The sequence below is a fragment of the Phalacrocorax aristotelis genome, chromosome 7 (genome assembly GCF_949628215.1).
Source record: "Phalacrocorax aristotelis chromosome 7, bGulAri2.1, whole genome shotgun sequence".
Lineage (NCBI taxonomy): Eukaryota > Metazoa > Chordata > Aves > Suliformes > Phalacrocoracidae > Phalacrocorax > Phalacrocorax aristotelis.
In genome coordinates this window covers 19,070,356-19,081,497 of record NC_134282.1, presented here as the reverse complement: position 1 = coordinate 19,081,497, position 11,142 = coordinate 19,070,356, and the positions used below count along the sequence as shown (strand labels likewise).

Genomic DNA, 11,142 nt, shown 5'->3' with positions numbered 1-11,142 from the left:
ACTACTTTTCTCAGTGTTCTTCTTGTTAATGCTTTTGCCACAAATATTTTCCTCTTCCTTTTAAACTTTGAAGGTGGATATAAGGTACAATGGAAAATGCGTACCAATGTCTCTCTGTTCTCCATTTGTAAACAGTAGACAGGTATTTCAGCAGTGCTAGACTTCTGAGGCTTGTTTCAATCTGCCAAGCTGCCCTCATGGGTTGGCAGCTCCTAGGAAAGAGAAATATGGCCCAGCTGAGGCTAAATTATTGCTTTCCAGAAGAGTGACTTGCAGTAGCTGCAGTGCAATGGGAGATCTTTCAGTCTGCTCTGAGAACTCAAAATCTTGAACTAATAGGCTGCATGTGGGAGGGAGACCTGGAAATGATGGAAAATAAAAGACTGGGCACTGCACAGGGGCAGAGAATTGGGAACAAGCTGATGAATGCATCTCATTCTGGGATGGATTTTCTTCCTTTTCTGGATGAAACCTTCCTATTTCTGGACTTGTTATGGTTTATGGTGCTGCAGGCTAAATTTGAGGTCATGGGGCTTTTCTTTGAGCCATCCAGTTAATTTCTGAGTTCTGCACTTCATGGCTGAGAGCTCTGATCAGCGGGAGAGTAAAAAAGCACCCTAACAACTGCAAGCAAAACAACCGTCAGCATGCTCACCAGGAGGGGCTGAACCCAGGAAACTCGTGCCGAAAATGCAAGCCTCAGCAGCCGTGACCAAGCATCCCATCAAGGAAGGGTAAGAAGAAGACACCCTCTGTGTATGAGGCACATGAGAAAGGAGATCTGGGGAGAGAGGGAAGAACAGCTCTCCACAGGCATGTACGGATGTGTGTCAAAGGCAGACACCTCCTCAGGCACCATCCACTCTGACCGAAGTATGTTGCACTGCCCAGCCAGCCCCACAGAGCCCACAGGTCTGGAAGGAGGTGGTGGGCGGGTGGCAAGCCTGACGTGACAGCTCTCCGCTCCTATTAGCTCGTGTTCCAAGTATCTCCACAGACATTGGTCCAGTCACATCTTGCTGCGTCTTTGGGGGCTATCTTTTCCTTCAGGGCAAAGAGAAAAGCTGTTTCATCCTAGCACCTCATTGCAATTTTTCTCTAGTAGTAAAACTGACTGGCCCAGCCCATCGCTCCCTGTTGCTGCTGGCCTGTGCAGCCAGTGTCTTCTGGGCTTGCCAAGCGTTTGGATCCCATCGGGGCACAAGTAACTCTCTGCTTTGCAGTTGTGAATGTAACAGGATTTTGTGTGGCTGAGATTCTGGTCTTAATTGCAGTACTGTGAGCCCAAACTAGTGCTGCAATGCTCCTCAAGCTCAGAAGATCTCCTGAAGGGACATCTGTTTGTTTCTGTCCAAGATTCAGCTCAGTTAAGTCATCTGGGCAGCACATGCTCCATATTCCTCAGGAGACCTCTGACCCTATGGGGAAAGATGTGGTAGGAGAGTTGGATAAATAAAGGCCATCACTCCCACAAACTAAGCTTTGGTTTTCCTGGTCAACTTGGCAATACTCCGCTACCAGATCCAATGGCTCAAGTCAGTTTGTTTCAAGCATTGCTTTAAATTTGTTGCTGATGATTGTTTTGGGGTGTGGGGGAGCAGATACTGTACATTTCTAAGAAAACTAATTATCAGGTGTTGCTTCCTAGCCCTCATGATCTGCAGGCCTTGGCTTTGAAGCTGCTGCTGGCTCTTCAGTCTGGCTGTGCTTTTCTTGCTGCAGTCAGGGCTGATTACAGCAAGTCCCAGATCTTGAATCAGGGCAAGTTATAATACTGTACAGGCCTTGTTTATGTAACAGTTGCCATCCCGCAGGGATGAATCCAGGACTTGCAGCACTAAAAGCATTAGCTGCTGCCACTGGAGCTAAAGATGTAACTCCTCTGGTTGGTAGCACCAGTACATTTATATCCTTTAGAACAAACACTGGAGGAGACTCGTGACACACTTAAAAGTGGGTTATGCCTACATAAGCATTTTCCTCCCACCATCATGCTAAGGGAGTACACACACTCACAGGACCACAGGTGTAAAAATGCTGTTGATGCTGCTGCCGGCCCATCGCCCATTGCTCGTCAGAGTGAAGTGCACACATCATTATTTACCAGCAGAGTTTTCTGCTAGCACTCATGCCCTCCCTTTTGCTCTCCGATCTGCTCCAGCACTGGAGAAATAGAGGGCAGAACAAGTGTAGGCAGAGCCCTGACTCCCTTGGCTTAAACAACACTCTCTGCTCATCTTTCCTAACACATTTAGCAACCACTTTGGCATAATGGAGGTTCACATTCTTCTTCCCCTCTAGGTGCATGATGCAGAGCCTTTGGGCTTCAACATCATCAGCTCAAAAACAGCTGGCTGCCTCTGAAAAGCAGCTCTGGTTGCTTCCACTGCCCAGGGGCCAAAGACATGCTCATGCTCAGAACAATTTCAGGTCAACACCCTAAAATACAATACAAGTGATTCACCCTGAAGCTTTAACACAGTTTAATTCTCTCCATCATTCATACGTTGTTCTTTCTGTTTATGCTGTTTAACTACATTGCCCAGTAACTGCACAGCTATTTACCCCTACACTCAGCGTGTTTGATGCAGACAAAGTCTGTTTAATGGCTGGCTTCTGTCTTAAAACCCACCCTTCGCTGGGACATAGCATTTATAAAGCATGAAGTGGACCTTGCAGCTTCTTCCCCAATAAAATCTCAGCCAAACCAATCTGGAATTGCATAATTGTGAGTTCTGGGGAACAAACTGCGGGAAAATGCAGCAGCCACGCGTGTTCTTGGCTGCTTTGCTGTGGGAAGGGCTTTGCTTCTGCCCGTCTGTCTGTCAATTCTTCTGTCCCAAGATGTTAGAGCACCTGCAATGGAGCTGATTCTCATTTTTGTCAGAAATGGAGTCCGAGTTCCACAGGACATGTTACCATATGTGTCAGGGAGCTCTGAAGAGATTCTCTGGTACCTTAAGGGTGTCCTTGATTTGTTGCTTTGCACGATGACACCTTTCACTTGTACTGCTGGCCTGTGGCCTGTGGACTTGGCAGAAATAATCAGGGTCCAGTTCTACTTCCAGATTCCTATCTCTACTCTTTACCTGAGTTTATTTCAGCTTTTCTATCAAATTGACTCTCACAAAGAGCAAGGACTATGGTGCAAACAGGCACTTGTTATATAAACCACTTAAAGGAGACATCAGCCAAATTTGGCTTGTGGAAAGGAGATGTCAGATGAGGACAGGGAATTTAAACCCAGCAAGGCAGAAGCAACAGCTCAGGGTTTGTTAAGGATATTTACAGCCCTTTGTGAGAGGAAACACGCTGTGCCCATCTCCTCCTTCACCGAGTTCCCCAAGGCAGGGGCTGGATGCCCTGTGTCACACGGGGATGCACAGTAGAAGTTTCCCTCCCCCCTGCTCCATCCCTTTCAGTGGGCAAAGCTTGACTGGGAAAGCCCTGGGACAAGTTCACAGTCCCTTCAGCTGGTCCGAATTCCTTCAGAGGGGTGCAGCAAGGGCTTTCCTTGCCTCCCACACATCCTGCTCCAAGCCTGGCTTGCTGCAAAGAGCTTTCCAGGCCTGTGCCTGTGGCCTAGGGGTGACGCAGCTGCTGCGCACAGAAGCCAACACTCCAGCCCAGCTGTGGTAAAGGTTAAGCCTCAGATAAGGACACAGACGCATTTTCCCCGGCCGAAAGGCTGTAAATGACTGGCAGCAAGCGACAGGCTGGTGCAAACCACCAACCGGCAGAGCAGGCGGGTGCAACCGAGGCTGAAGCCGGGGACGCCGCTCCGCCTCTGCAAACCAGGCAGCGCCCTGCGGCACCTCCCGCTGCCGGGAGCCGCGCCGCGGCAGTGCCTGCGGCGGGACGGGTGGGGAGCCGAGAATCTAACCCCCCCCAGCTCGGCTGTGGTCCCTCGGCTCTGCGTGCTGCCCACCGAGCAGAGAGCAGGGTCTTTCCTCCCACCCCGCACTCGCTCGGGGCGGGGGCCCGGCCCCTCCTCCCCGCACCGCACGGGACGCACAGTACTGCGTTGCGCTACATTGCGCCGCGTTAGGATGTGTTAGGTTGCAGTGCGTTGCACCGCATTGCATTTGCATCGCGGCGCCCTGCATCGCGCTGCCCCGGCGGCTCGCGTCGGCCTGCGGCGAACGTTCCAGACCCCCCACGCTGCGGCACGAGCGGCGGGAAGGGAGCGTGCTGGGCACGGCCGGGAGGGGCGGACAAACGGAGGGTGGCCCGCGCGGGGCATTCGGGGAAATGTAGTTCAAAGGCCGCAGGCCGGGGGCGGCGGCGCGGCGGCCAGGACTACATTTCCCTTAGGGGGTCGCGAAGGAATGACCACCGCCTCCCCCGCCCACCTCCCCGCGCAGGCGCGGTGGTGACGCCGGAACCGCTATAAGGGATGTTGTTTGGCTTCACGGCCGCTGAGCGGAGAAGCCGCAGCGGGGGTCAGCGCTGGGCGGAGGTGAGCGGGGCCGCCCCGCCCGTTACTGGGGACGGGTGGTGATGGGGGGCTGGAGGTGGGAAGCCACCCTTTGTGTGGGTGAGGGGCGCGCCGCGCGGCCGAGGCGGCGGCTTTGCCGCCCGCGTTCCCGTGAGGAGGCCGGCCGAGCAGCCCCCCTCCTCACCCCCGTGAAGGGGCCGCGCTGTGCCCCCTCCCGCCGGCAACGCGGGGCCATCTCTGTCCGCCCCACCCCGTCTGGAGCCGGGGGTCTGTCCCCGAGCGGCGGGGGGGCCTTTCTTGCTTGCGCCATGGAGGGGGGACCCCCCGGGCTGCCGGGGGGCGGCGGGTCGGGGGAGGCTGGCTTGTATCCTTGGTGCAGGAGAGATGCAGAGCCAGCAGGGTGCAGCAGCCCCGGGACCTGCTGCTGGCTCTGCAGCATCCCCGCCGGGCGCTGCCACACGCCGCCCCGGGTGGGGGAGCAGCGCCGGGCTCTGCGGGGTGGGGGGCGGCCGGGGGGCTGGGGAGCAGCTGGAGGGCTGCGGTGGAGCGGGCTTGTGCCAGCCTGTGGGGGAAGGAGGCTCCTTCTGCAGGAGGCGGAGAGGTGGCAGCCCAGAGCACCAAGCCGAACCTGCTGATGCAGAGTCTGACTAATGTAACTTAATCAGGCTTCTTCCATCGTGTTGGTTTAAGGCAAGTGACAGAATGCAATAAAGCAGAGTTACAAAACAAAGTCTTGCAGTGGGAGGTGATTTTCTTTTCTGACCTCACAGTGCAGTGTGATAGGTTGAGGGAAAGCCTCACGAAGCAGCACTGAAGATGTGACTCCTTCCTGTGTATGGTCATAGTTAATAATAGCTCAAGCCTATGGAGTGAGTGAATAGTGCTATAAAGAATAAATATACTTCTCTAGCGTGTGTATGTAGTAACTAATTTTATCATGTGACACCTCTAGAGAAATCAGTTTTGCAAAACTTTGTACCAGTATGTTGTTGGGTATGTGCAGCTTCAGACACTAACAAAAGATTTTGGGGATTTGATCTTCCAAGTCAAGTTTCTCAAGGCTTCAACTAAATACTGTAGTTATTACTTTAATCTGTCAGGTTGCGTGATTGTATTTCAGAGTTCTAAGGGAGGAAGTATGATAGCACTCTAGTGCATTGAGGATCACTGTACTATTTGGTTACCTCAGGGTAGGTTTTAAACTAGTGCAGGAGAAGTTAGTCTTGTGTGGGTTTCTAAAGTCACATTATTACAGTCCTGCTGTAATAAAACTCCAAGTGACTTCTGATTTTTATTTAAAAAATAAACTTGAAAAATAGATGACTAAAAGGAACTGGTGTGTTGGGTGTAGCATGTAATGAAGTGCAATTTAATTATTTTTCAGATATTTGGGGTGAAAATACACGTGTAAACCCTGGCGTTTACAGAAGATGAAAGACATCGACATAGGAAAAGACTACATTATACCCAGTCCTGGGTATAGAAGTGTGAGGGAGAGAGCCAACTCGGTGCAGCATGAAGAGGAGGAAGGGTCAAAATTTCGGCATGCTAAACATAAGGTCAGTTTATTTGTTCATTGCAGCTTATACTTATTAAATTACATGCAGCAGCAGGTTTTTGTGGTGCCAGCTCTGTATAGATTCACTGCATTGAAGGTCAAGGAATATTCCCTTTTGTTTGGAAGAGGTCATTCCAAGGGGTACTGTGGCTATCTTAGTCACAAGCCTGAGCACTTACTAAGCAATTTTTTTTGCTTTTAAATGTGGGTTTTTAGTAATATTTTAACAAAATAGACTTTTTTCTAGTATTCAGATCTTGATGTGAATCCAGGAAATGTTTTAAGCTTTTGTACTTAAGAGAATCATTACAACCACGTAAGAATGGTGGAGAGCTCAGCAGAAATCATGTACCATTCAGTGTAGGCAGCTGAAAAAACTCTTAATCATGCCATGTTTTTCTCAAGGATTAATTTTCTAAAGCAGATGTCTAGCTTGGTCTAGTAGCAAGACTTCTACTTTTTTCACCTCAGATGGAAGTAATATGTATTGAACACTGTTTCTTATGCATCTGTGTATTTAACATGGTGAGGTGTGATAATTACTTCTAGTTTGAGAGCTGGATCTTGAAATAACCACTGGCTTAGAGATTGCATGTCATTGTTCTGAGTGTCTAAGTTTTAGAGATTGTTCTCGCTGGAAAGAGTACATCCATGATGTGCTATAGGGCAAAAAAAAGTTCATGTAAAGGGAAACACCCACACTGGTGAAAGGTACGGTCTGAAACTAATCTGTGCAAGCTGAAGAAGATTAAAGACATCAGCTGCTCTGAATGCTAGGAGTGAAATATTTTCTTGCATGTCCTCTTACTAACCTTTCCTAAAATACTAAGGCAGTATTAACTTCGTTTCTTCTTCAGAAAGTTCTACATATGTCTTATTCTTGCAATGGCAAGGTGCTTGCAAATGTGTGGCTGGGTGTTCTGTATAGATTGCCTGTGACAGCTCTGGTGTGAGAGGGTTGGAAATAGGGGAACTCACCTTATTTGTATGGAGATATTGTGAAGACTGTTTTTAAATACTTAAGTCTTGCTGTGTTGTACTAGACATTGAGACACTACATACCTCAGACAAGGCTTACCTTGTTTCACTGGGGCTTACAGGGTTTTGCCAGGTGTGTGTTTGTGTGGGCTAGTGGTGCTGCACTGCTGTTTTTTGAGATTGGAGTGATCTGCTCTGCAGCAGGCTGAGTGCAGTTTGCACTTGCAGGCCCTGCAGCTTTTAGTGTCCCTACAGGCTCTATGACTCAGCAGACTATTGCTGGCAGTGTTCAGAGGAAGGTAGAGTGATTGCATTAGAGCAGGCACTGATGCAGAACTAAGAGCCCTCTGGAGCCAGTGCAGCTTCTTAGTGGCATTTATTATGTTGATGTCATGGGCTTGTTGTCCGCTGTACACAATCCAGTAGAAAACCTGCCCTGCCACATTGCTGGTGACAACAGTGATGCCATTGGTGGGCAGCTGTGTTTCCTGACCAGTGGCAGTGGAGTTAAGCAGTAATTATAGCATGTTATCTCTGCCTGTTGGTCTGCACCATCTAGTCATTTTGATACCTAGTTTATCTTTTGAGGGCAAAATCCTGATTTTTACCTGTAAACCTTTTGAATGAATGAAAGCAAACCAGCATATTTGTTTTTCTGAGGGCTGAAAGTAACTAGTGTCATGCACATCTGTACAGCATGGCATTGAAATATCTAACTTTAAGGCAGCTTCATGTCAGCTTAACTCTGTTGCTGCAGTCTTGTTTGCCCTTCTACCTCTACCATTTGGTTTGCTGCCTATGACTCCAGGGTGGTAGACCCAGATACTAATTGCAAAGCAGGGATTCCTGATGCAAGGAAATGGCTTACCCCAGGTCTGACCTAGAACTGTGTCAGTTTTGGTCTCTCTCAGAAGAGGAATGAACCTAATTTATCTTGCTAATGGATTTGTCTAGTTCTGACAAGGCGGTACTGTGACATTTTACTTGCTTAGTTAGCTTGTTTGGTATGCCAAGGTTGAGTTAATTTTTAGCTCAAACATTGGTACCCTTTTTGTTTTGCTAGCCTTATAGCTTGGATATATACAATTAATAAACACAAACAGATCTGAAATTATTGCTGCATGTCAGTGAGATTAAATCCTACTTACTTGTAAAATACTGAGGTTAAGTAAAAGGAGCTGTATTCATAACACCTAAGTTACATGTACATGTTTGTATGTTCCAAGCTTCTTCTCTAGTTGAAACAAGCTCTGGTTTCAGCAGCATTCTTGGCCTTATCACTTCTTGGGATGCTTTATATTTTTGGTAATGGGGATAAACAAAGACTTCTCTTTCATAAGGCTGAGCTTTGCCTGTTTGGTCAAGCGCATCCTCTCTGCCTATAATAAAAGACTAGAAGCTGTAGCTCAGCTGTTAAGAAAAGAGTGTTTCAAGGGGAGAGAAGGGACTGTGTACTTCTACTTTGTCTGTTATGAAACCTGGGATTAGGTCAGAAGCCTAAGCTGGTTTATTGGGCACATGTTGGCACAGCTAATGACACAACACAATGGAGGGCTGACATGATGAAGGGTAGGACCACAGCAGTTCAGACCGAGGGGTAGTGGAACTCTGTCATTTGGACAACAGTCCAGTGTGCCATCAATAGATTCTGAGACTCTCAAATTTCTTATAGAAAACTTAACATTTGAACTAGCTTGACCAGAAAATAACAAAGCTGTAGGCATGATCTGTAGAGCAAGTAATACGCTGCAAGCAGATTAAGGCTGTTATTTCACCTCTAACTTCGGGTCTTTGTGGAATACTGGTTTGGGACTGTTTTGCAGCAGACTTAGACGGTGTGAGGTAGACTTCTTGCTAACGTGTTGCATAGGTACCTGCTATCTTGTAGAGTGAGGTAGAACTGCGTAGCTCCCTCTGAGGAGGCTACAGCAGCATGCTGCCTCTGGTAGTCAAGGACCACTGGTTAATGGCCAGTGGTGGTGACCACTTGTGCTGGTTTTGGCTGAGAAGGGGTTAATTCTCCTCACTGTGGGGGTCGGCTACCTTTCCAGCTTCCCGTGCTCTGCCGCATGGGGTGGGGGGGGCCTGGGAGGGGCGGGGCCATGGCGGGGCGGCTGACCCCGACTGGCCAATGGCAGGTTCATTCCATACCATGTGAAACCATGGCCAGTGTATTGAGGGGGGGCAGTGGCAGCGCGGGAGCGGCGCGGCGTCGGGTCGGCGGGCGGCTGCGGTGCGTGCGGTTTGTTCCGGCGGTTCGTTCCCCCTCCCCCGGGGCTTTGCGCCTGTCATTGTTCTCCTTTACATTGCATTTCTATTGTTGTTTCTTTTAATTTTAGTTATTAAACTGTTCTTATCCCGACCCACGAGCGTTACCCGTCTGATTCTCTCCCCCATCTACTGGTGGGGGAGTGAGCGAGCGGCTGTGTGGGGCTGAGCTGCCGCTAAACCACGACAGTCTTTTTGGTGCCCAACGTGGGGCTCAAGGGTTGGAGATAACAACAGCTGCTGGTCACAGCACCATGTTGTCCTTTTTGCAGTTGGTGTTAAAGATCGGTGTTGGTTTGTTTAGTCTGCTGTGTTCTGCTGTGATTAGTAACGTTTTGCCTATGAGATTTGTTATGCAAACACTGGTTTTCACCTTTATCTGGTATTTGGGGTTTTTGCTGAAACTGTTACTGTACTTTGGATACCACCTTGTTGAGGCGATTAGCAATTATACCTCCTCCTCTGAGAGATTTTATATGGAGGAAATACAGAATAGTACCTTTGCAACTTTGTTCTATGATGTCTCTGCCTCTATTACAACAACCTTTTTATATCTTGAACATGCTTGGGTGGTTAAGGTGCACTTATTGTTAGTTTTTGGGCATGTTGTTTTGGTTTTGACTAAGCAACTTAAGAATATCACCCAGAAATCTGCCCCAATGCTTGATACTTACGAGTGGCAAGGCATGTGGGATAGCATGGGCAAATACCTAGGGCAGTGGGCCCTAGGTTTCAGAGTTTCCCAGTGTTTCGGAGTTTCACCCCTGAACAAGTGCAGAATCCTAAAAAGCTAGTAGAATATTTGGAGAAAGTATGTTGTTATGCTGGGAACTCCAGAGAGACACAGATAATTGCAATGTGCTGGGGCCTGGCCCGTGCATACCAAGCCCTGCTCAACAGTATTCAGTGCCCCCAGGGGGAAGAGAAGGTCTCTGGATTGAAATGCAAAGTGACTGGCACTGTAGTCACTCCAGCCCTGAGACAGGCACTGCAGCCACTCAAACCCCCACAAGTACTGGAGCTGGCTCAGAAAATAAACCCGTACCAGTATCAGTTGCCCCCATACACAAGATGAAATATTGGAAGCAGACATCAACTCGTTTAGAACGGGATGATGAAAAAGCAGGGCCATCATGAGGAGAGGAGGAAGAAGTCATAAATGAAATAGAGACCACCTGATCCCTGTGCTTGAGCGAGTTGCGAGATATGCGAAAAGATTTCACCCGTTGTTCAGGTGAGCACATTGTCACCTGGCTGCTCCAATGCTGGGATAATGGGGCCAGTAGCCTGGAACTAGAGGGAAAAGAAGCCAAACAACTGGGGCCCCTTTCTGGGGAAGGGGGCGTTGACAAAGCAGTTGGGGAAAAAAACACAAGCCCTCAGCCTCTGGAGGCGACTCCTGTCTGGAGCGAAGGAAAAGTATCCCTTTAAAGAAGATGTTACATATCGCCCAGGAAAATGGACAACTATGGAGAAAGGCATCCAGTATCTAAGGGAATTAGCTGTGCTTGAGGTGATTTATGGTGACCTGGACGACCAACGGTCATCCAAAGATCCAGCTGAAGCCGAGTGCACCCGACCCATGTGGCGGAAGTTTGTACGGAGTGCACCATCTTCGCATGCAAACTCATTGGCAGTGATGTCCTGGAAGGATGACGAGACACCAACGGTGGTGGAGGTGATTGATAGGCTCCGGGATTACGAAACAAATGTATCTTCCTCGCTCGTCTCTGCTGTGGAGAAACTATCCCAAGAGGTCCAGCAACTCAAAGAAGATATGTCCTGCTCCCCACCTTGACAGAGTAGTGTCTCAGCTGTTAGGAATAAGCGTTCTTTGGCTCAAAGGAGAGGATACACACCACAGGCCACCCTATGGTTCTACCTGCATGACCACGGAGAG

At 49.0% G+C, this 11,142-nt stretch overlaps 1 protein-coding gene across 5 annotated transcripts in view; it reads left to right on the top strand.

Moving 5' to 3' along the window:
- Positions 1-4,358: 4,358 nt before the first annotated feature.
- ABCC5 (ATP binding cassette subfamily C member 5) overlaps positions 4,359-11,142 on the top strand; it is a 78,527-nt gene continuing 71,743 nt past the window's right edge. For 4 of the 5 annotated variants that reach the window (XR_012661535.1, XM_075099116.1, XM_075099113.1 and 1 more), the window contains exons 1-2: positions 4,368-4,459; positions 5,823-5,997. Coding sequence is in view for 4 of the 5 variants with exons in the window: in XM_075099116.1 (XP_074955217.1) it covers positions 5,869-5,997 (129 nt within the window). In the remaining variant the exon portion in view is untranslated. Of the gene's footprint in view, positions 4,460-5,822; positions 5,998-11,142 lie in introns of all 5 variants that reach the window. The other variant, XM_075099115.1, reaches the window with a different exon arrangement.